Consider the following 25,744-nt stretch of genomic DNA (forward strand, 5'->3'; position numbering starts at 1 on the left):
GATTCTGGGTGGATTATCTTTATTTATGTTAAGAGACTTAAAGGCAGGATTAAAACAGGCAGTCAAAGGTTGTGCTTGGCTGCCAAACAAGTAAAATGGAATGTAAGATCCATATGGCAGCATATTAGGCAAATAAATAGGAAGATTTATTAATTACTGTATTTGCATCAAACAGTCTATAAAGAATTACCAGAAACCAAATTTTATAAAATAGGTAAAATGAACAGTATGTCACTGAACAACAAGAAAAAAAAAGCTTCTTCTTGTATTGATGTATTTCTGAATGTACAAATTTCAGGGATTATGTTCTTATTTTGCCATCATAATATGATTTAAAATTATGCAGCATAGGGAGAAATATTTTCTTTTTCAGTTTGTTTTGTCACTGGGATAAAGATATGTCCCAGTTCTTTTACTTTGAAAACTGTTATAGTATTTGTTTTATAAAGCAGTATTACAAAAGGTTAAGAACTTAAATATATTTTTGTTCTGTTTTTCTTTAGAGATGTGCGATGGCAGATAAAACATTACTTCATTGAACCCTTTGCCTTTGTTAAATACTAATCAAATTATAACACTAAAATGAATCCCATGGCTGGGTTTACCTGATTTAACAGGGTGTCCAGGGGAGTGGTGGAATCACCATTCCTGGAACTGTTGAGAAAAATGTGTGCATGTGATGCTTATGTACATGGTTTAGAGTGCTTATGTACATGGTTTAGAAGTGCTGGGTTAACAGGTAGACTAAATGTTCTTAAAGGTGTTTTCCATCCTAAATAATTCTCTGATTCTCTTCCGGGGACGGAGGGCCACAGAGCGCTGTGCTCAGGGGACAGGGGGCCACGGAGCGGTGTGCTCGGGGTACGAGGGGCCACGGAGCGGTGCGTTCGGGGGACGGGGGGCCACGGAGCGGTGTGCTCGGGGGACGGAAGGCCAGAGCGGTGTGCTCGGGGGACGGAAGGCCACGGAGCGGTGTGCTCGGGGGACGGAAGGCCAGAGCGGTGTGCTCGGGGGCCGCTCCGTGCCCTCAGCGCGGGCGGGCGGTGCCGCTCCCCCAGCCACCGCCAGAGAGCGCTCCCGCGGCCGCCCGCCTCTTCCTGCCCGGGCGGGAGTGGGAGGGGTTCCCGGCGGCCCCCGCGATTGGCGACTACATCTCCCGGTTGGCACCGCGCCCCAAACGGCTGCCGGGCGCACGTGACCACCGGGCAGCCACTCGCGTGCGGGCCGGGGCCTTTACCCGCCCCCGCCCCGCCCCGCGGTGCGTCCGCGATCCGAGCGCTCTAAGATGGCGGCGGTGGAGCCGGTGAGTGCCGCGTTCCCTTCTCCCGCCCGCCTTTCCCTTGCCTTCTTCCCGCCGCATCCTTATCCTCTTCCTCCTCGTTGAGACGCCGCTCCGCTGGCCGCGACGGGCGAGGGCGCGGCGGGCGCCCGGACGGGCGGCCGGGAGGCGGCTGGCCGGGGAGGCCGGCGAGGAGCGCACGCTCGCAGGGGCCGGGGCGGGGGAGGGGGAGGCGGGCGCCGTGGCCGTGCCGGTACCGCCGCCCGGGCATGCGGGGCACGGCCGCGGCTCCCGTAGGGCCCGGCGGGAGCGGGACCCGTGGTCCGGCGGCGCCCATTGTGTGGCGCCCCGCCCGCGGTGCCGGCGGCCGCCCGGCCTGCCCGGCGCATGTGGCGCGGTGGGGGTGGCCATGTTGGTTCCCGCCGCCGCGGCGAGCCGGGCAGCGAGGGGCGGCTCCTGCGGCAGCGGGGAAGGGCCGCGTTCCCCGCACGCAGTGCCGGAGAGGCACCGCGGTGAGGGAGCGCGGGGTCGGTAAGTCACGGGTGCGGTGCTGGGGTAACCGCGACAACAGCGTGGCTGGGGAGACTCGGCAAACGAAATCGTCTTTTCAGGTTGTGTCATCTTCTCTTCGAGGGTTGGTTTTTTTTTTTTTTTTAGACCTTTCATGGTAACTAAGTGCTTCTTTTTTTTTTCCAGGTCGTAAGTTACGTTCATGGTATTATGTTCGGTCTTACAAACGTAGCCCCAGCCTGCACTTCCATAATGAGCTGGAGCAGCTGGAAGTGATCCAAGTACAGTTGTTATTCTAATCCCACATGATTGTGTATCATGAGGAGAGGACAGCAGAAGACTCTGTTAGGATTTCAAGCAAACAGAGTTAAGGAGGGCTGGTCTCTTGCTGCAGCGTTTACCAGCTGTGAATAAATAGCCAGTGTGCTTTTTGGGGAGACTTTGTAACATTTAGACAAAGTGAAAAAAGTCTGAAAATCAGTGGTTTTAAATAAAGATTAGTTTTGCTGTTTTGCGTAAGGGACACTGATTTTTCTCATAATGGCTTTCCTGTATGAACCAAACCCTGTATTTTTATCTATGAGGAAGATATTGAAGTGGGTCAGCATTTGTAAATTGCTTGGCAGCAGTTCTGTACAAGGAAGGTGTTAGTTATTAAGAGTGCAAGACAGATCACCAGCAGCACCCTTCCCATGTTCTTCAGCCAGAGTGTTAAACACTTGCTTTCACATCCAAAAGCCAACCTTCAAGTTGTTGCCCACATATCTGAAGATGAGGGCTTTCTGTCAGCGCAGTGCTTTGTGGTGACTGTGGAGCTTAGTAGGAATTGTGATAAATAATTTGTAATACAGCCTATAGAAATTGAGATTACTGTAAAGGACTGGGCCTTGTGGCTTTCTTTGCTGTGCTGCTGGCACAAAAACTATCTTTGCACCATTTTCTCCATTGTTCATCGGTGTTAAGCTGCACATTGAGGTAGATCCGGGCCTAATGGAGCTGAAAGTGAACAATTGTTTTTGCCATGCTGTGTCCCAGCAGGATTGGTTTTCCAGATCCAGTTTCCCATGAGCTGTTGTGCTGAGCCAGTGAAGGTGGAAGATGGGGCAACACTCTCAACAGTTTAAGTAATTAATGCAGTTGTTGAATGTTCTGCTGTAGCTACAGTATACTTGCATTCAGGAGTCAGTCTTTATTTCAAATTGAAGTAAATAATAAAGTCTTTGTTTACTGTCCTTGTAGGTGACTCACTTCTACCTAAGCCTAAAGTTAGACTTGTGTAGTGAGTGAGGTCAGACGTGCACAGTGTTGCAGGAATACTATGTGCTTTGCAGCTGAACAATTTAATTGCATGTGTGGTTAGGGATTACCTCTTGATCACAGGGAGGCCTTTCTGTTGCTCACCTGCACAGTCTGGACCTGGGTTTGTAGACATGTCATCTGTCATGCTTTCCTGGTGGGAGAATGTATCATGGGAAGTGAAAACAGAGTATGGGTTGATTTTGTTTTTTTTAATACAGGCTTCTACTAAAATCAGTGATGTTTCTAGTGCTATCATGGTTTCAAAAGTAGCATTTAAAGTCTTGTTAAGAGGCTTGAAAAATATTTCAGACTGTTCACAAATACGGAAACTTGAGTTCAGAGTTTTGTACAGAGTCCCATGGAAGTTGCTAAGAAAAGCAAGATTATTCTAAGTAAGTACAAACCAATTGCACAGTGGTTCCCTTCTTCACTGTAGGGAAGACTTAAGCCTTTGCAACACTGACAGGTTGAAACTCCATTTTTCTTGTGATGTCTAGGTTTTTCTCTTAGAATTATTCTAGATTAATTTTTGAGAATATGCAGAAGTGTCACCTGTTAGCATGCTCATACAGCATTTGAGGATTAAATGTGATCAGAAAACAACATGCAAAAGTCCACAAAGTCAACAACAAAACCAGTAGTAATGTTTTAGTAAACATAGTTTACCAAAGGTGACTTAAAAATGTAGCTGCACAAAGCCTGTAACTTCTAGGTGCACATGAATCTGATCCCTCATTTTGCAAATTGGAAGTAGGCATCATGGTTTTTATATTTTTGCTTAATGGCAGTTATTGTTATAAATACAATTCTAGTAAATTTAACTCTGTTTTTTTTAGGATACAGCAGTGACATTTCATTTATCTGTACTTGAAAAGTGCTTAAGAGGGTAATCATACATAGGTAGGAATCAAAACTTGATTTAAATGAAACTGTTATCTCAAGGGGTTACTAACATAATGGTGTAGGGCCTTAAAATTCTGGAAAGTTCATAATAGCTCCTAAAATTCAAGGTAGGCTGAAGTGTATTTCTTTTGTATTATTTGCAGAAAGTTAGCATGTAGTTTAGACTTGCTTTTGTTGCTGGGTACATTTTGTTGCTGTTGTAATAGTCAGTGATTTGCTCTGTTTGAAGTCAATACAGCATTGAAGTGCAGTATTGTGACCACAGTTGCTTGCTCATTGCATTTTTCTGAAATGATACAGGAAAGATGTATCTTTCATGCTGTTTAATGATTGAGAATATATATCATGAGCTTTTGAATTGTAAATTACATTTCCAAGTGAGTATGGAGCTCCCTCTAAGAGGAGTATATTGGACATCTTGTAAATTTTTTGAGATAAACACTTCTCTGAAAGCAATTTTGAATAGTTACATTTCACACAGCATATAAAATACCAAGCTTATTTCAAAGAAATGCATAAAAATAGCATATGAAATCAAGCTGTGTTTCATTTACTGATACTACCTGCAGGTGTGGAGATACATGGGAAACTTCTTGATGAGAAAATACGGCCCTTTTGGCAGCTTTGTAAAGATCAGTCTGAATTTTGAGGGGATAGAGTAGAGAATTAAATAAGGGATGTTGGTAGAGTGCCTGCATTGTGAAAGAGAAATGTGGACTTTAAATGTGAGTTAATGTGATTTCTTCATCAAATAAGTTTCTTTCACTTCTGAAATATTCTATAGTCAAGGTTAAACTCGAGTTTAGAAGCTCTTTATTAGCTTGCAGTTGTCCTCATTTTTTGATGTTTTAAACCTGTTCCTCTAGAAGACATTCATGTTAGGAAAGTGTGTGTGATGTACAGATGTTAGTGAGCTGTACAATACGAGTGTGTTGTTAGCTGCCTGTAAGTGCCAGTTTTCCTGGATTCTGTATAGTGGATGTAAAGCAGAAAAGTTTTAGCTGTTTAAAAGTCCTTTTTTTTTCCCTTGAATGTTCAGAGCAGTTGTTTGAGTGATCTTTTATAGAGGTCTGTTTTTCTTCTACTTTGTGCTGCTCATCAAATAACTTATATGTATGACATTCTTTGCAATCACTGGGCATACCACTAGTATTTGTTTGAAGAGTGATCTCTTGTCCATTCATATATTCTAAAATTTTGTTTTAAATTCTTTTCTGAAGATTGAATGTGTCTTGTTTTCAGCTAATATAAAATTGTATGCTTTGTTGAACCAGGGGCTCAGTATACTTGCAAAATGTGGAGGTCTTTTATGTCAGAGTGTTTGGGGAGACTAGAGGCTTTTTGTTCTTTGAATCATCTAAACTGTTCTCCCCAGCAGTTTTGGGAAGTTTTCTTGTCCAAGTGCTTTAGAACTGACAGAATGTTAGATGTGAAAACTCATGCCATGGGTAGATTTTGTGTTCTGGTAGAATGGCAGCAGCAGAGTGCAGACTGGCATGAGAGGTGTTAGCACAAGGGCAACTTGCCTAGGCAGCTACAAAACCCACAAAGATACTGTAGTAATTTGTTATTTCTTATAAACTATTTGCTAATGCTGGTTAGAAGTTTGTGAGTTAAATGGTGAAAATCTGATGGGTGTTTTCAAGTGTATATAATCCATTTTTCAGGAGTCAGGGGGGCTATAAATAGTCTTCATACGTTAATCTGAGGTGATATTTCCTAGAAAACCTTTGACCGTGGAGGAAGTGTATGACTTTTTACTTAGACTTTTGTTCCTGTCCTCCTTTACATGTGTTGTACTTCTGTTGTAATTTGAGGAGATGTCACTCAGTTAAAATCAGGTTCCATGTTTGTGTTCAAATAGTGGTTCCCTTTCTAAAAATCTGTGGTGTTCTAAATAATGTTGAATGCAGTTAGGATAGTTACTCTATTAGGCCTTGCTGTCTCACAAGTAGAAATATTTTCTTTGTCCTGGTGTCTGGAAATCTACTTCACACTGTTAAGTTGGTGACAGGTGACCTTTAGTACCTCTCTTACAGTTGCTATTACGTGTACTACATATGATTTTTACCACTGTACATTCATTCCTCAGAGTTGTGTCAAATCATCACTTGGTTTGTTTTCTTACAGGATATAATCCATGCTTGTGGGTGGCCTTTAATTTGTTGTTGTTCAGAATGTTTTGAAATAAATAGCACCTGAATTTTGTGCCTTGGAAGTTATCCTAGCTGTACTGTAGTCGCAGTTACCTACAAGAAGTGTAAGGACCAGCAGATAGTTGAAATTGGTTTTTCCCAAGACATCAGGTAACTGGGGCATGCAGTTTTCTTCTGTTGGAAGCCCTAAACAAGAAGGTGTAAAAACTCTGGAATGTAACTTACTTTGGTTTAATGCAAGAAGACTTGGAAAGCCTCTTCCAGTAATGAATTCTCTTAGCCTTCACCAAGAGTGCATAATAGTGCTAGGTTATGTCCTTTAGGGCAGTAATTGTTGCACTCCAGCTGGACTTGCTAAACAACTTCTGTAGACTACTAATGACGTGAATGTGGTCTGGGCAGCATCTGAAAACAGTTGGTAAAACCTAGTCAAGCTGCTGGTTCTCCTCAACAGACAAACCTGATGAAGCAGTTGTTACTGTAAACGCTCTTTGTTTCCTGTCCCAGTGACATGCACACCTTCCTTTGATATGTTGGTCATTATGTGCTGTGGAGAAAGAGTAAATAACACCAATTAAATCTGCAAGTGTCAGAATTCAAGTAATTGCAGATTAACAGTCATTAAATGCTGAGAAGGCAAATGTTTCCTGGACTTCTGCAAGCTGATTCCTCCATCAAAAACCATGTGGGTAGTGAATAAAGGTCACTTAATTATGTGCTGTCTTGTCTGTGAGAAGTGGGATTGGCCATATGCAGCTTTCCAGTTTATCTAGTAATACTACCCTATTTTATTACTTACATTTTAAAAGCAGCAAACTCAATGGTTACTTAGTGTAAAGTCAATTTTAGGTTAAACAATACATTAGTTATGAGCAATAGTAAAGTATTATGAAGGATTTTGAATAAATCAGTCCAGAAACTACTAGTGGAGTCAGTCTGACTTTGGTTAATAGTGTTGCAATTACAGGATTTCAAGCTGTGAATTGCTAAAATGTGGACAGTAACATTAATTCATGTGGTATTTATAGAATAGAATTCTATGCAATTTCTTGTAGAATTTCTTGGATACTAGGACTTTAAATGGGCTTTAAATACCAATTAATGAACTTACATACTTTCTATTTGACTAATAGTGAAAAGTGCTTTGGTATATAAACATTTCATTTTGGTTGTCAGAATAGTGAGATAAATGTAAGATGAAAGGAAATTTGAGCTGATAATGATTAACCAGCCAAAAATTAAAATGGTTCTTTTTCTGTTTTCCTTGATGGCTGTGGGAAATAGCAGGAAGTGAAAATAAGCTGCTTTTGGGCTTCTTTCTGAGACCAGCCAGAAAACTGGTTTTTAATAGTAAGCTCTGCTTCCAGCTTTATACCTAGTTTGTAGACCTGTAGCTATCCTTGATGGAGCAGCCTGGTGCTGGAAAAAAAGAAGTCTGTTCTGGCTGGTGTAGTTTTTGAGGGGAGTGGCACAGTCTTGGGTCAAGGTCGTAGTTAGCTGGGCCTTGGAGTTGAGCTGTCATGTTCTATTTTGGACAGGAGCTTGAAATAATGGTTAGTCTGAGTTTTGTGAACGCCATGTGGCTTTCAGAATATCTAAAGGGACCTGATATTGTGGTGGCTTAAGTACTATGGTTGTGTTAAGTCAGATGTCTTCTATTTGTCCAAAAATAGAATTTCATGTAGTTGTGTGAAGGATGACCAGCAGTGTACTGGGCAGACATTCAGGCTCATGGCATTTTTCTATCTGGATGTGCTACCTTAATCCTTTCTAATGTTGTCTTTTGTTAGAAGTTATGAAACAGTTTAGCCCTGCATGTGCTCAGTGGCTTTGTATTGATTCTTCCATTTTATGTAGTTGTGATACTTCTGGAAGAATGACCAGGGAGACTTTGGGATTAGCTCTTCGTATGTTGAAAGCTAATTCCTGAGCAAACATAATTCTCAACTGAAATTATTTTTGGAAGATACCTGCATTCAGCAAGAGTGAGTCTGTTTGATGTCAAAATTCCTAGTGTAATAGCACTTGTAAATCAGTTGTGAATATTATATGTCACAACTGCAGAGTATTGTGGCTGAAAGCAAGCTTTATCACAAAACCTAGTGCTATTCCAGAATATCAGCAAAATTTTTGTTGTAGGGTTATTGTTTCTGCCCATGTAACTTCTCTGAATTTTCTAGTTAGAGACCCCTGAAGGGGCCACACTTAAATTTTAGCTGTCTGTACTTATTTCTTTGTAATATAATACAGATGATAATGTGAAGGAGGAAATACGTAAGTGCTTCCTTGGTGAATTCTAAAGCTTTTGTGCACTGTCTGTCTTGAATTGTTCAGTGGGATGGTTTTGTGTGATTAAGGATGAATGATACCAAAAATAAGTGGGGGTAACACTAGAAATTTTATTCTAGCTAGAATTTGAGGAATTAACTATGTTTTTTGAAGGCTGCTTAGCTTTTTATAGTATTACGCTGGAGGAGATGTGACAGGTTGTTCAACACTGTGCTTCTGTGGGTTTGTTAGTGATGATCCCTTTGGGGAATCCTCAGAAAGCATTTAGTTTTATTAAGAGGAAGGGAATCGTGCTGTTGCAAACCAAAGCACTGGCCAAGTGCTCCTGTTAGGTCTTGGCATTTCAGTCCCTTCGCTGTAAATGCTGGTGCATGTGAGTGTTCTGAAATATAAGGAGGTGTTTTCCTAGGTGGGCTGTTAAACTGAAGTGTACTTTATTTTCAACAATAAAGGAGTAACTTCCCTGATGTAAAACATTCTATCATGCTTAATAATGCTAAATAAATTGATAATTAAAAGAAAATTAAAGATCTGTCTGTTAAGACAGATCTTTGTGTTACCAGAAGAGTTTGCCAGCTGGGTCTGTGAAGATTAAACAGTGTTATCACTTCAAATCCATTCCACTTTTCAGCAGCTTTGGTATGATGGTAAACTTACGTGGAAGCCTGGAGTAAACTATTCCATTAATTAAATTACTTAACATTTCTTAATTCACCCCTGTGTTAATTTGTTTTGTTTAGAACCATAACATTTAAATTAATTTTTAAGTACTAATTTTATATTGCCACATTTGGAAATGTGTAGAGTCTTTGGGTCTGCTGTAGTTAGCTTTTGTTTATATTACTGAAGTGCCTTTTCTTCCATGGGGTCAGCTGTATAGGCATTTTTGTGTTAGCTGTAGGGAAGTTACAGACCTCATTCCATGTTTCTGTAATATTCTAGCATGGATTGCAGATTAGGGAGAGATGGTGGTAACTGGCAGGGACACTTGGCCTCACAATAAAGCTTTGTATTCTGTGGTTTGAAGGAATGGCATCAGAATTTCAAACCTGACACAGTGACTTCTCGAACTGAATGGCAAGCCTGAGGGGGTTTGCATGCAAAGAGAATATATTTTACTACTTTGTGTTAAAGTCTATTTAGCATTTCTAGATCTGTCTCTAGAAGGTTGAAAAAAATAACCCTTGAAATCAATCTAATACATACTGAATCAGTAAGTACGTTTATTTCAGTTGGAAATTTGAGAACTGATGGGTGTTCAAATTCTGCTGTTTGGTTCATGATTATGCTGCAGATACAAAGATAACTATGCACTGGCTTGGCTTCTAGCTTCTTGCAGTAGCTGATTCTAGATCTGAGAATTGTAGTTTTATCTTCTACATGTATTAATAGATTTTTTTTTTTTTCTAAATAACAGGGCCTGTACACCTGTTTCAAATGATGCTCTATGAGAAGCTGAATAAAAATAGTTTTCCTTCTGAAATTACTGCTCTGTGAATTTATTTTAGATGTGCATCTTCTAGATAATGTATATTTCTGAAATAGCACTCAAAACTATTACAAAATTAGACAAGTATGTATAGTAAACCATTTTGAAAACAAATTACATAGGAAGCAAATCACTGAACAGCAGAATGCAAATTCCTGCAGTTAGCGTTTGTTGTAGGACCTGTTCATATGTTGAAGAATAAAGCGATACAAGTTGTGCTTCCATAATGTGATCTGGGCCTGCAATCAAGATAAATTATAGGAACTCTTAGCTTCACCCTTCCTAAAGCTACTTCAAAGAACTAAATTACTTCAATAAAAATTGAGAAGGAATGTATTAATAACTCCTTTCTTCAAACAGGAAACCACTCCCAACCCCCAACCTGCAGAAGAGGAGAAAACTGAGCCAGCACCTAGTCAGGAGGTTGCCAGCCCTGAACAGTATATTAAACATCCACTACAAAACAGGTAAATAGTACAGAAGTGTGATTGTAGTTTTGCCAGGGACAGAAAAATGCCTGTGGCTTTGCAGCTCTTGTTGACCTTACATTCTCTAGCAGTACTTTGAGAGTTCTCAGGTTTTCTTGAAGATTTTTGCAGTGAGGTTTCAGAGTAAGGAGAATCTGATCCAGATGTTAGTATTCAGAGTCTTTTCAGTGCAGTTACAGAAGCTGAAAATCTTTGCAAGTTTTAAAAATGCAGCCAGGTGCTTGGAAAGAGTATAGCTTTGCTTTTAGTAGAACTTTTGTTGCTTTTATCTGGTGTATTTTAAGAGGCTGGCACTGAGGTGAAGCTGCTGCCCAGCAGAACTGGAAAACCTTGCATTCTGCCTTGTACTTGGGTAAATTAAGGTGCCAGTGGTAAAAACTTGTAGTTAAAATTATAGTTAAAAGTTAGTGAAAAAATACAAGCCCTCTTACAGCTTCAAAAAGACCAGCTAGGAAGTAATTTTCTGCAAGTGAACTGAAGAGTTACTGTGGAACACTCAGTAGTTAGTGTTGGCAGATACCTTTTACCAAGTGATACCTTACTCTTCTGCTAAGTTTTGAGCAAGTGTGGAAAACCATGCTTCCCTGGAGTGCTATGCTGCATGTATCCCATTTTTCTTGTTGTCTTTCAGCTTCCATCCTTCTTCTCTTTCCTCTAAACACCTTGATTAAATTGGTGCTGACACTTCTTTACGAGTGGCAGTGAGGCTCTTACTAGAAAAGGAGTAAACTTAAAACTAGGTTTGAAATGTCAGGAAGGGTCTCAAAACAATAGATTGACATCTAGTGACTTAAAGTTCTCTGCTGTGAGAAGATAAATTTACTCTAGTGCTAACCTGAGTTATTTCAACACTACTGAAATAATCAGAGTGGAAAAAATCCCCGACTGTTTGATTAAATGCCTCATTAGGTATCCTCTTCCAGCATTTTAAATTGTTGCAATGATGCTTTTTAGATTCAGAAAGAGCATCTTTGTGTGAAAGGTTCAATTTGTGTTGATGTTTGTACTCAGCAGAGATTTAGTCTCTTCTTTATATATGCTGATTTTAAAACTCAAAACAATCAATTTGTGGGGATTTGAGGTGGTTGCCATTAGTAAGTGTAATGCAGCTTCCCTTTTAAAATTTATGCTTTCCTAGTATGTGAGTGCTTGGGAAGCTTTCATGTCATACATAGCTTTGGAGTGATATAATTCGCTTATGTAACCTTTACAAGGAATTTACTGGCCAGGGAGCCCAGTTCGAACAGTTGGTGTTGTTTTAGATCATAATCAGTTGTTTGTGGTAGGGGATTGCAGTTTAGCAGTGACAGCAAGGAGAAACATCTGAGGTTTAGAGTCTTAAAAGAATTCCAAAGCTATTTAAAATGTTTACCTAATGGATTGATAAAGTCTGCCACAATTCTTGTAATGGAAGCACAAACGTTGCTCTGTAAAAGAATTGATCATGTAGCTTATTGATGAAAACTGACCTCCATGCTGATAATATATTAAGGTTTCTAATTAGTTTGGATATGGTAATAGAAATAATTACATTTTTAATATACTTTAATTTCTAGATGTTTTTATTTTGTTTTCCTTTAGATGGGCACTCTGGTTTTTTAAAAATGACAAGAGCAAAACTTGGCAAGCAAATCTTCGTCTTATCTCAAAGTTCGATACTGTTGAAGATTTTTGGGCGTAAGTAAAGACTTTTCAATCTGCACAATAATTCTGGGATTTGTTGGCAAAGCTTATATCCAAGTCAAGAAACCCTTAAAGTACTCCATTAACTGCAAATTTTTGGTGTAATCTGAAATATTTGCAAAATTGAAGGTGAAGTCTGTTAAAGAAAATGTAAATGGAGAAGTTCTTCATCCTTTCAATGCACATTGTCTTGCTGTAACACTGCAACACTGCTTATATTCATGTGTACACGACAAATATGTAGAACATTTAATTTGTGCAGTAGCTATCTCATAGTAACATGAATCTGTAAATTCTGGTGGCCAACTGATTGCCAGTTCCCTGGCCCTACATTTTGCTTCTTGATGAAATTGCCTGCTGGCTCATGACACATGTTCAAGAGTGCCTGAATCTGGAGCATAGTACTTGAGATTCATGCAGATTAATGGCATCCTTGAAAAAAATTCATTAGAGGTTACAGAAGAAATGACCTTCATTCTAAGTTGAAGGTCTCTGAGAGTGGTTGGGCTCCAACGGCAATAAAAAGCCTTTGAAGGTGGGCCTGTGCTTTCCAAATGCTTGCTTCAATCAAGATTTTGCCTGCCATAATGCTGAAACATGGAGAAAATGCAAGTGCTGTGAAATTGAGAGTGGAAAAAGAGCATTATACACATGATCTTAGTTGTTTCATGCTACGTTGAGTGGTAGGGTTCTTGTTTTTGTGGCATACCTTTTTGGATGTGATCACCAAGGGAGAGAGATGGGGTCTGAGTGTAATAATAGGACCCATCAGTGACCCATTAGTACAGGGAGGAAAACTGCTTCAGCATTTACAGTAACTTTAGGGGTGCAGTTGTTACAGGAGAACAGGATTCTGGGCTTGTAACCAGCTTTCCCATTCCTACTGTGGGGGTGACTGCAAACTGTCGTTCATTCAGCTGACCGTGGTGGGGTATGTGATGAGCAGCTGAAGTGTTTGAAGCTCACTATTAAACTTGGTTAAGGGTGGGTTTTTGAGCTTCTATAACCAAGATAGTCTTGGTAATTAAAATAAGTGCTTAATCTAGATGTCTGCAGTGAAGGTATAAAATCAGCCACCAGCAGTTAAGTTACGCCTCCTTTGTGCTTGGAGTGGGAGATAGGTGTGTTGTTCTGGGGAGAAAATGTCTATGTTAAGATAAACTTAAAAGAGGCAAACTGTTAAATTTGTAACTGGTGTTATAAATTCCTCTGCATGATTTCTCATAGTTAGAACATCACAGTAATCAGTTTTCTTTTTGGTGCTGAGCTATGCCTGCGTATTAGTTGGTCTTGGGTTACAGATTGCTGTAATATGTGCTGCTTCTTTCTGAAGTCTGACCCTAACAGCGCAGGGGTGAAAAAAGGCATCTATCTCCTTGCTTGAGGAGGAGATGCTATGTACTGCTTTGTTTTTCTAAATTGCATAGTTGTAAATTTAATTCTGAATAGATATTTTGTTGTCTATCATCTGTTCTTGCCTTTTGAGTCCTTAATTTGAATTATCAGGCCTACAGCATTCATACCTAGAGAACTGTATTAAATAGCAAGGTTGAATGTTTCTCCTAAAAAACAGCAGTGAGAGTAGCCCTAGAAATATAAACAATTATCCTTATTCCATGAATATATAGAAAACACACAGACACAGGAGCTGTTGCCATGAAAGCTCAGTGAGTTATGTTCCTAATAACTTTGAACTTTAGTTCTAAACCTTAGAACTAGGTTTAAAAGAAGCATTGTAAATGAGTTTTTAATTAGTTGTGGGGTTCCTATACCATTCTGCTGCTTTAAGCCTAGAACATCTTAAAACTGATGCTTTTATAGTGTTGAAAAATACTTAAGAAATAGGATTGTTTCTGAAAGAACTTTGTTACTCCGTAATTTTTGGGCTTTGTTTGGTCATATGTCTTAAGTTCTTTAAGAATTTTGTACCTTAAAACAATGCTTAGTTTCTAATCCTGCTTTTTTCCCTCCCAATAGTTTGTACAACCATATCCAGCTGTCTAGTAATTTAATGCCTGGTTGTGACTACTCGCTCTTTAAGGTAGGCTTGCTAACATTTTTTCTGTAGTTATGGATGTTGATGGATGGTTTCCTGACTAAGAAAGACACTGTCCAAATATTTCACTTAAGACACTTAGGAGCATGGCTGGGAATGTCATAAAGGTGTTAATTTTTTTGAGGACATCCCAACATGTGCTGTGTGAAAATCGGGTTGTCACTACTTCTGAAATTGCAAGTACTTGCTTTAACACGACAGACAGTAGATTTTAATCCATGACTGTATTAGACTTCATTCTACATTGAGATGTTTGTGAAAACAATTAAGTGTAAATTTTTCTAATATGAAAGGTTTTCCAGCTGTCACATGATGTGAAATGAGTTCAAATGTCTGTGGGAGGCAGCAATGTTCCCCAGTATTTCTTACAGGTACTACTAGCCAGATGCACAATGCTCCTAATTCATTTGTACACTGCCAGTTAAATGCTGTATTACTTAAACATGGAATAGAAAAGTGCACCCAACATGGACACTTGGAACATGCTGAGGAAGTGTCCAAACTAGTGAATAGGAAATGCTGATGGGAAAGTGTACATGAAATCATGCCTCAGCTAGGGTGGAGATCTGAATTGGAGCTGTGAGTTAAATCCTAACCTCTTGGTAGTGCTTCTATCATGCAGCTTCCTTTCTGGATTCTGATACCTAAATAGTCCCTGAAGTGCTGGTGCCTGGTTCCTCTGTGCTTGTGAAATGTAGCCACAGGCTGGGGCTCCTCAGTAGACTGTGTATACTGTTTGTAGGCCCAGCAGCTTTATGTAATGGAGAGGTGATGCTGCTTGGGTTTGGGAAGGTAAAGGTGACTGAGAAACCTTACTAGAATTTTAAGAAGCTGTAGGCCCTTCAGAGAGTAGTGTATCTATGGATAATTCTTGTATTTTTTGCATGAATCCTAAATATATGTTTTAAGTATGTGTATCTGTTCTGTGTTTGCTTGTCATCAAGCAGTAATAACTTAATTATATAACTTTATGGAACAGGTATAGAATTGCCAACTGTTTCAGGCGTCTGGGCAATCTCTTACTGCTGTCCTTCAGTTGTGACCTCTTAAGAGGGCCACTTAAAGGTGATGAAGTAGTTTAAGATCTACAGCTGCCAGTGAGGGTGTTATATTTACAGTGAGATGACACCACTCCATCCTGCAGGTTGAACGCTTAGTTTTCAGCCACAAGTTCTGTAGTGCAGTTCTCTTAATGGACAGTTGTTAACAGAATTCCTTTATCTAGACAATTACTTTTTGAGTGACTTTCTGAAGTGCAGCATAGCTGGTTGATATTGGAGTAGCAGCTGGCTGCTTTGCTGTATCAGCACATGCAGAATCATTTAATTCAGTGCGGGGCCACTGATAAAATACGAATCTGATTCATCTTTGAAAGGGTATGTTGATTTTTTTCTTTTTTTTTTCCCCCCCTCTCTTTTCCCCTGGCAATGAAAACCCTCTTATTTTCACCTTGTGTGAAGGAAGTTATTGAGAGAGACTGGCAAAGGTGTGTGTTTCAGTGAAATAATCTGTATGCATAAGTGAAGGACTTGGCTGATCTTGCACTCAGTGCAAGACATAAAATAAGGACTCCAGATAAAATTAGCAGCTACATGCTGGTTTCGTGCTGGGCAAAGCAGGTGGTTGTCTTTGCCCGTTCCCTCAAGGTTTTTTTAATGTAATATGTAGCTAAGACTTTTGCCTGGGCTGTGATGTTTCTGTAGAACTAAAAATTCATTAGAGAGTGCACTTGTTTTTTTGGAAGTTTGATGTTGGTGTGAGACAGTATTTCTGGACATTCTGGTATGTATCTTAAACTATACATTTCTCTCTTAACTTGCCGTTTCAGTTATCACTGGCCTTTTGGTGGTTCTTTAGGGAAAATAGAGATGGAGTCTGGTTTAACTTGTGGCCTTTCTTCGCAGGATGGGATTGAACCCATGTGGGAAGATGAAAAAAACAAGCGAGGAGGCCGATGGCTAATTACACTAAACAAGCAGCAGAGACGAAGTGACCTTGATCGCTTCTGGCTAGAGACAGTAAGCACTATGGGTTTACCAGCAGCTGCTGAAGAGTCTTGTGTTTGTGTGAAAAAATATTTAACTGGTTTGATCTTGGTGTGCTGCACTAGGCTTCTAACTTACTGGCAGCAGAGTGTCCTGTAGGGTTTTATTGACAGGCTGTATTTGAAACATGGTTTTTTCAATAGTGATCCTTCATGTGGGTGTATTCTGCCTAATACTTTATTGTAACAGGCAGCAACAGGGAGAGTTCTGCAGGACAGATTAGGCTTTTCCCTTGTGGTGTACAGAACAGCTGTCAAATTACTGTGAAAATAATACTGTCTTGAGTGCAGCTTGCTGATTCAACTGATAAAACAATTTGTTTTACAGATTCTTTTAAAGAAAAATATTTTCAGGTTTTGGCTGTGTTGAACAAGGGAATTTCAGATTTTTTTTTCTTTCCGTATTTATCTTAATGCTGGGATAGGCAATAATAGCACGTTCATCCTGTATATACACCCTAAAAATACTTTTTTTTTTCCATTGCATTATCTCTTTGGAATAGAACTGAATGGCAAATATATTTCTAGAGATTGTGGATTGCAGTAAATGTGTTGTAGAAAAATGTGTTGTCTAGAAACTGACTCAGAATAGCCTGAGATGGTCTAGGGTGATGTAGGATTTAGGGGCATGGATTACAGACGGGACAGTGCACCGCAGTCTTGGCAAATCTCTTTTGTCCTTGTTTTTGTGAGAGGCAAGGAGCATTGCACCCCTTTGAAACGGAGAAATGGCCTTAAGAATCAAAGCAGAGGTGTCCAAAATGTCAGAACATTCAGGATCTTTGTAGTCACTGTAGTTGTGATTTGAAGAGAGCATTGTGAGCATCACAGTACTGGGCAGTGTGACTGCCTGTGAGCAAATTAACATCCTGCTGCCCGTACTTGGCCTAATGCATGTGTGAGTCCTGACTCCTAATAGCCATGACATATGGCTTGGAAACATGTAGATAGACTGTGTAAACTAAAGGCTAGAAGGCTCTGCTTTTTGCTTAGCAGTGAGCAATGGCACAGAGCCTAAATACCCAGGTGACTCTGATATGTGCCCTAAAACAACCCTGTCACTTCTAATTCCAGTAATTATATGCAACCAATTTCCTGCAATAGAAATCAAAGCCTTTATAACTCCCCTTTGGAACAAATTTTTATTATAATATAATTACCTTAACTGTAAACTCCTCACTTGAGGAGACTTTTTTCCCTGTTGTGCAACATTCATGAGAAATGTACTTGACTAGTGTTTATTGAGCATGGTTTTCATCTTTGCTTGTATGTGATCTAAGGCAGTTGGTCAGTATTTTGCATGTTTGTGTGTGGTTTAATTTTAACCATATATGGTTTGAATTACTCAGTGTGTGCAGCCTGCAGTTGGGTGTAATATTGAAAGCCTGTCTAGTTGTACCTGATTTATTCATTAGCACACTTTGTCCTTTTTGTGTTTCCTTGAGTAAGCCAGCCCTTGTGGGTCTGATGGGTACTGGAAGACCTGCTTTGTTTGACCTGCTTTTGCAAACATGTTGAATTTCCAAATGTTACAAGTGATAGCAGAAAACTGATATAATAGCAGTGTACTTAATGTACTGTGGAGGTGAAGTAAACAAGTGTCCATTTGCAGATTCAGTGTGCAGAAAGACGTTTTTATTTTATTCAGCATAGTCTAGGCAAATCTGTCTCAACCACAAGAAACCATTAGTTTTGAGTATCTGGATTGCTTGTTTTACAAGTTGCAAGCTGAAGATGTTTAATAGCACTTTCACAGTTAGCACATGGCTGTGACCCAGCTGAGTAATGTTCCTGGCCCATTCCACGCTTTGCTGTTAGAAACCTGTGAGGAAGAACCTTGTGTTACTTGTGCATGTGCACTTGTATTAAAAACTGTTCAGGATCATTGATGCCCACTTTAGAGTTTATGGAAATGCTGAAGCTTCCTGTGTTGGTAGGAAGTGACATTTCATTGGATAGCACTTTTCATCTGGCTGTGGTAAGATTTAGCTCTGAATTGGTAGACTTCAGCACTGAAGTTAAACCTTATGTAGCTGATGATGTGCAAATAGTCCTTAACAGTTTCTTCCTAGAGAATGGATGGAGACACCAAAATTTCAGATTGGTCTACCTGTGTTAAGTGTACTGTAGAAGGATACAGTGCTTTAATTCTTCTCTTGTTTTGGATGGGGTGGAAGGCAGCACTGTGTAAATGATCAGCTGTGTCACAACTTGCAGCTGGTGGGAGAGGAGGAGGAATGGAAAGAATGGAAAATTCAGAATAGGAGGAAGATGCCCTACTAGAGTTTACATTCACTTCAAGAAGACACTGCAGTAAATAGAAAATGATTGCTGTATGGCAAGTGGCTGTAGGCAGTAAAATGTATTCCTCAGTCCTTGTGTACACTGAGTGCTTGCCTACAGAACAGGATTCTGACACTGAACTGCTTTCTCTTTCACAGCTGCTGTGCCTTATTGGGGAGTCATTCGATGACTACAGTGATGATGTGTGTGGTGCTGTTGTTAACGTTAGAACTAAGGGTGATAAAATAGCAATATGGACAACTGAATGTGAAAACAGGGATGCTGTTACGCATATAGGGTAAGTAATGTGATTGGTGCCTTGACTGTAACCATGCACGTAAAGCGAATTAGCTTGATAAAGAAGGCATTTCAGGTAAGTGGAGCCTGTGCAGAGCTGTATCCCAGGGTTAAGTAACTGTGCCAAATTGTGTTAAATTCTTCATTTCTAAACTACATTGAAGGTAGTGCAGCAGTACAGAGTAGTTACTAACACATGCCCATACACAAATCTTGGCAAAAATTCTCATTTCATAATGAGGCGTTGTAGTTAACAACTGTAGGTAATGTGCAGTCTGTTCCAGCCTGCCAGTTTGTAAAGCTGGGTACTCAGTAAGAGTAGAGCACTGATAAGATTTTTTTTTTCCAGGAAAAGTGATGCTTACAGATCAGAGGGGAAAGGTGCTGCAAGTCTTAAGCACACAAGGATGTACTTAAATTTGAAAAGAAAAAGCTGCACAATGATGTGCTGTGAAACTCTACAGGTGTTTCTTACCTTTTACCTCTGTTGAAGTACAGATAAAACAATGCTGAGATTCATGGGTTATTTGACCTGTGCAATAGTGTGCTGTAGTCTTTGTTTTAGCAAGCAACAGTAGTTATCTCATATTATCATGAGTCTGTGCTAAGGATAAGCATGTTGTGCTCTACTGCTTAGCAAGTGTTATTAATTACACAGTTACTATTTACACAATTACATAACTGCAATTACTAATTACACAAGTATTTATTGGATTCTGTAGTACTGATGCTTTGGAATAACTTGCTGTTAATTATCATTGTAGGCCACTTACCTTATGCAAACCAAAGAAAATATTTCTCTTCCTGGTGTAGTGCATCTGTCTTAAGCCAAACTTGAACTTTTTTCTCTACCTGATGGCTCTTTTGACACATGCCTTATTTGGGCCTTTAAGAATCTGTGTCTGCTTTCTACTAACAATTTTATTACACAATCACGTTTTCAGGCTTAAATGGTGTTTAATAATGAACAAGCAAAACTATGGTATTCATCTTCTGCTACCAGACGTTGCAGCAAACCTAGTAGGCATCACACAGCATTTTAGAATGGTATTAATCATTAACTAAGGAGTTGAGTCCTTTAGAGAGCTGTGAAAAAGTTAAGATTTTTGCAAACTGACACAAGGACCAAGGTAAGCTGTGATGACCACTGACTCCCATATTACCCTAACTCCAGACAGGAGTAGCCATTAGTGACTTGCATCTGTGTGTGTGTGTGTTTGTGTCTAAGGCAGGTACTGCTGCTTCTCTCTTAAGACATAAAATCCAAGCTGGTTTTTCTAAAAGCTGCTGTTGGGTAAGGTGACTGTGACCAGGTCTGTGGGGGTCTGCTTTCTACCAGTAGTTAAAAGAAAGCAACTCTGTGCAACTGAGTGTGTGTGGTGATTAAAACTGACTGACTGTTTTGGGGAAATTGCTGTTTTCTTTGGTTCAGGTGACTTTATCATCCTAGTAGCTCTGGAATTGTGAACCTTGAGTTCTGTACAGCTGTTTTGTTTATGTGGAAATACAGCTTTCTGGTATTAATGATACTCACATGAATGCAGTATAGAGTCCCTATATTTTGCATTTATTTAGGCCTGTTAATTATTTTTTTGTCCTATTGTATGTGGTAAGTCATTTTACGAAACTGTAGGTGGGTTTTAGATGCAATACACTAGAAAAATCGTATTTCAAGTCCTTTATTTATAGCTGAGAAATTGTTTCTAAGTAGGCAACTCTTTGATGGTGTCCACAGATCTTAAAAGCAGGTGTCCTGATAGTAATTCCTTCCTAAGGACTTTGCTTAAACTGCTGTTCTATTTCTTTTCCTCTCCAGGAGAGTATACAAGGAAAGATTAGGACTTCCTCCAAAGATAGTGATTGGTTATCAGTCCCATGCAGACACAGCTACTAAGAGCGGCTCCACCACTAAAAATAGGTTTGTTGTTTAAGACGACACCTTCTGAGTATTCTTTCATAGGAGACTGCGTCAAGCAATCGAGATTGGGAGCTGAACCAAAGCCTCTTCAAAAGCAGAGTGGACTACATTTAAATTTGATTTCCATCTAAATGTTGCTAAGATTTGTGAGAAGTCTCATTCGCCTTTGTCTTGTACTTCTGTGTTCAATTTTTCTATTTTGGCCGAAGTAACCGTTACCAATTGGAATTTTAGTACACTTCACCCCCCAAATCCATAAGTGTGTTTCTGGCCCACTCTGTAATAGCTTGGTAGAAACATTACTATTGGAAAAAAAAAAATTGTTTATCCACAGTATTCAGAAAAGAAGTTGCATTTCTGTACCTGCAGGAAATTACTCTGTTTTACATTTGCATTGTATGCAGTAAGATTTTGCTGGTTTGGAAAAGAGTATGGTGCATACAGTTTTCTAGCAATTTTTTTATACAGCATCATCTTTGCTGTAACCTATGCTGATGGCTGCTAGATTAATTTATTTGTTTTCCCTCTTTGATAACATTAGTGATATTTTGATTTCAGTTGTTTTTGCTCATGTAACATTTGGTGAAGAATCTGGGAATATGACAAAGGTGGAATAAACATTAATTTTGTGCATTCTTTGGTAATTTTTTGGTTTTTTGGTAACATCAAAGCTTTGCTACAGACTTATGCATTTCAGTCAAATCAGTGATCTTTTTGTGTGATTTCCTGAACATAAATGTGGAATTTTTTTTTTTTAATGTAACACCATAATTTACATTCCTTACTAGAAATAGTATGTCTGTTTTTGTATCTTACGCTGTATTTTAACACTTTGTATTACTTAGGTTATTTTGCTTTGGTTAAAATGGCTCAAGTAGAAAAGCGGTCCCATTCATACTAAGACAGTGTACAAAACTGTAAATAAAATGTGTACAGTGAATTGTCTTTTAGACAACTAGATTTGTCCTTTTATTTCTCCATCTATACAGCAAGTATTTGTACCTCTTGTGACAAGGCAGTCTCTACTGTGGCTTCTATTGTAGTGTCTTCCAAGAAAGATAGATAAAGTCTGGAGCTATAGTCTGTTGAAACTTTTAATAAACCTATTAGATAGCACCCTAAATCAAAGTGAAATTATATTGATGTGGCTACTGTTCTTTCTTAGTTGTTGGTCTAATTGATCATGGTTTGTGTTGTTTCTCTTTTGACTTCTGTTTATGCCCAACCAAGAATTTCAAGGATACACAGAAAGCTGTTTAGTTTCAAGTAGGAGCTACACTTAAAAGTGCTTTAGTGAGTGATTCTGCTCTAAGGATGTAATGCCTATAATAAAGTACAAGTAGAGTGTACCAGAGATGTGGCTACAAAATAAAAGTACGAGTATCTAGATAGCCTGCTATTACATATGTCTTACTAACTGAAGCTTTGTTTCATTGTTTGTAAGTTACTCCAGGAGAGCTGTAAGTTTACTTGGAAGTTTACAGAATGGAGATTTTGAGGGGTCGAGTTCACTTACTTTGAGCAAAAGATGAGGGCCTTTTTCTCTCTACTCTTTTAAAACAGAGCATGCAGCAACATCAGTGCTTTATTGCTGATTTCTTACTTTTTTTAGTGTGATGTACTTAAAGATCTTGCCAGGCCTAAGGAGCTTTTCTTCAGTTAAGTGTTAAGGCAGGTGCTTACTGGGGTATTGATCTTTGTGATAACTTACTAAAGCAAGTTTAGTCACTGGCAGTGAAGCTTCAGGTGAATCTGCCTGATGAAGGCACTGAAGTATCTGTGTGCTGAAATAGACTTGAATGCTTTTCTTGCACATTTGATCAGAAATGTGTCATAAGGAGCATATCAGACTATGCCAAAAATGTCTGGATCATTATTATGGCTGTTTAATAGAAATACTTGAAAGAAGACATCTCTAGATAGAGATCCTATGCCTTGAATATTGGTCGTTAACCGGGATAGCTGGTGAATGTGGAGAGAGCTGTCAAGGCTGTTTGTGTGCTGGTTTCTGTGGATTCTCATGTAACTGGTTGCCTGTCTTGATTCAGCAGGTGTGCAGAGCAGGTCAGGTTTGTTTAATAGGTCCATTGATAGTAGAATGTAGTAGTCCATGCCTGTTTTTCAGCTTCAGCTAATCACCAGTAATGCTTGCATGCATGGGAATGTAAAGATGAATCAGCTTCCTGAGTGGTGACTGCCTGTATGTAGTTTGGGAGCACGGTGGCCAGGCTCGCTCAAAGGGGTGTCACTGGGAAACGTTGGTAGTGCTGCCCTTTTGTAAAGAGCATTGAGATTAACCTGAGTGCTGTTGTGAGAACTAAATAGTACTGGGTTTGTTTCATTTCAGAAGACTGACTGGAGTGTTATTTAGGGTGGCAGCATTTTGTTCATCTAGAAAAGCAATTGATAGGTTTTTTTGGTGTGGGCTCAGGGTTTTGAGCCTGAACCTATTTAAGCAGCCACCTAACTGGCACTGTAGTATGAAAAGTGCAGGCAGGTTGATTTGAGGCTCTTTGCTGCTCACATAACAACTGCAGCGTTTCTAGAAGACTTGAGAGGAAATTAGCTGGCATGGTTGCTTTATCAAACATACAGCCTATGCCTTTAATTCATTTTTAGAGGAAGCAAATGACCATGAACTTTGTTTTCTCCAGCTTGCAAATCACTTTGTGCTGCATACTAATGTTCTTCTGATTATAATGGTGTAGTTTGTATTTGTGAGCGAAGGGAGAAAGCTGAGAGCTCTCCATTCTGCACATTAGTGTAACAGCCACAGGCTCAGGAGAGGACAAAGCAGTAAATGTTGAAGTATCTCATATTGATGCAAAATATTCAGTGTCATTAAACTCCCAGCTAAAGGGGTGGCTGTTGTCAATGTGTGGTTTTAGTAAGCCTGGGAAGACTACAGAGTAAATGTCTAAAGCATCTATTCAGAAGTGGGGTTATATGGTACAAAACCAGCAGAGCAAGGAAAGACAGCAGAAATTGCTGTGTTAGTAGAGGTGTAAGAATGTGCCAAAATACAGCCTGTGAAGATGGGCAACATGAGGAGTATGTGTGAATTGGCAGCTTCTGGGTATACTGTAAGTCTTGGGCTGTGCAATGCTTTTCATTGTCACTTCTGTTTGTCCTGCTGTGCTGTCACTGTCTTGTGTATCAAGTTGTCTCTAGCTCAGGAAACTTAACTTTAATGTTACCCAAATTCTGGAAACTTGGAGTAGTGGCTTTTAGCCAAGCTTGGAGTGTGCTTAAAACTTCCATCCTCCCTAATGGAATCCTTTCGTACTAAATTGCTTGGAAAAAGTACTCTGGACTCCATTCTGGGACTCTTACTAAATGCAAAAAAACCCCTTAAAACATTGCGGTTTTGGATCTGAAAGTGACATGGATCTTCCCTTTGATATGTGACCTCCCATGTTTCCAAGAAGCTTTATTTTTAAGTCTAGGCCTGATGGTTTTAAAACTAGTTTTTAAGAACAACCTGCACTCAGTTGAGCATGATAGTTAAAACCAGCTTTCAGGCTGCCAGGCACTTAACATTTAGGTGACTTTGCCCTCTTAAAAACAGTCAGTGGTTTCTGCAAAATTTTTTTGTGACTAGGTTTTACTTAGGTCTTAAAATAATTTTTTTTTAATGCAGAATTTGTGCCTTTTCCCATTGGGCAAAAAACAGGCAAATGGAAATGACATGACCAGTAAGGAAATAGGTGTAACTATTTCGCTTCGAGACATTTCATACCTGCCCATCTAAATTCTTTGGAGGGCAGAAGTGCAGAGTGCATTAGCAAGCAGTGTGGAACCAGTCCTATGGAATGCACCTGCTGGACCTCTCCATCATTGCTTCAGAGCTCCAGAAGCTGTTCAATCTTAATGCTTGCCATTTTTGATCTCTTTGTGGGACACCCATTTACTGCAGCTGCTTGAACAGGTTTTCTGTCTTTTAGCTCTTAAAACTTTTGTATTCTGCCAGGATTTGTTTTCAGGTGTCTATAGCTCTGGCACTGCAGCAAAGCCTTTAATAAGCACTTAAATTCCTTCCCTGGTGATAAAAACCACGGTCACTCCTCCTCTTGCCTGGTGGCTGCCTGGCACTTTCCCAAAAGACTATGGGATTCCCTCCTAGCCTTTCTATTTTGAAATACAGCAGGTTCTGATGTCCAGAGCTAAATGTGAATTATGGCTGTGCACATGATGATTGTTATGCTTCCCAGCATTAACTTGTTATTTTGTGTGATGCCTTAAATGAAGAAACATCCTAGCTGAAGTCTGCCTGTTGGTATCCGTTTGCCTGCTAACCAAACACAACTCAGATTTATTTTTTTTTATTCCCTGCTAGTACTGAGCGTGTGACAAGCTTAGCTGTGAATTTGTGGGGTTTATGACTGCGTGGGGTTTACAACTGCCTATGCTTTTCTTGTCTCCATTTTTCTAAATCCTGATGCTTTTCAAGCCTTACTAAAACATGATTAATAAAGGGAAAAATTACACTGAGTCTAGTCACTGCTTTTTTAGTCACTGTGATGCCGTGGAGAATTCCAGGTGTTGCAAAACCCAGATAAAGACCGTGTGTGACTTCTTTGGCATAATAATCTGCTTATGGGATTTCATTTTTTTTCATCTCTAGCCATGTAAGTATGATAATAGTGCAAATGATACTTGAAAGTGTGTGTGAATATATCGTATATAAAGCAAAAATGACTCATCTATTTTTTCAAAGTAGAAAACTGTTTTGTTATTTCTGAACGGTTTCTTTGACTTTCTGTAATGAATTATTGGATTTTGCTTACAATAGGTAGTTTAGATCAATCTTTTTTCCTATGTTGTGCCTATTAATGTTATCAAAGAGTTGGAGCCAACCTCATAGGTAAGGTTTGGCATTTTTTGAAGTAAAGCTAGTCTTTGAGCCTTATCTTCCTCCATATGTACAGGGTAGTTTATCCTAGTGCATCTTGCCCTGAGCCGTACAAATATGCAGAAAATACAATGGGAAATTGGAAGGTACTACTTTATTTCTGTAGTTTGAATGAAAATAAAGTTTCTGAGGAATTAA

At 39.5% G+C, this 25,744-nt stretch overlaps 1 protein-coding gene across 1 annotated transcript; it reads left to right on the forward strand.

Moving 5' to 3' along the window:
• Positions 1–1,206: 1,206 nt before the first annotated feature.
• On the forward strand, positions 1,207–25,744 carry EIF4E (eukaryotic translation initiation factor 4E). Its single transcript, XM_039550796.1, has 7 exons — positions 1,207–1,303; positions 10,286–10,392; positions 11,995–12,090; positions 14,074–14,137; positions 16,057–16,170; positions 18,638–18,777; positions 20,593–25,744. The coding sequence occupies exons 1-7, from the start codon at positions 1,286–1,288 to the stop codon at positions 20,705–20,707; spliced, it is 654 nt and encodes a 217-aa protein (XP_039406730.1). The 5' UTR covers positions 1,207–1,285; the 3' UTR covers positions 20,708–25,744.

This window comes from Corvus cornix, chromosome 4 (genome assembly GCF_000738735.6).
Source record: "Corvus cornix cornix isolate S_Up_H32 chromosome 4, ASM73873v5, whole genome shotgun sequence".
Lineage (NCBI taxonomy): Eukaryota > Metazoa > Chordata > Aves > Passeriformes > Corvidae > Corvus > Corvus cornix.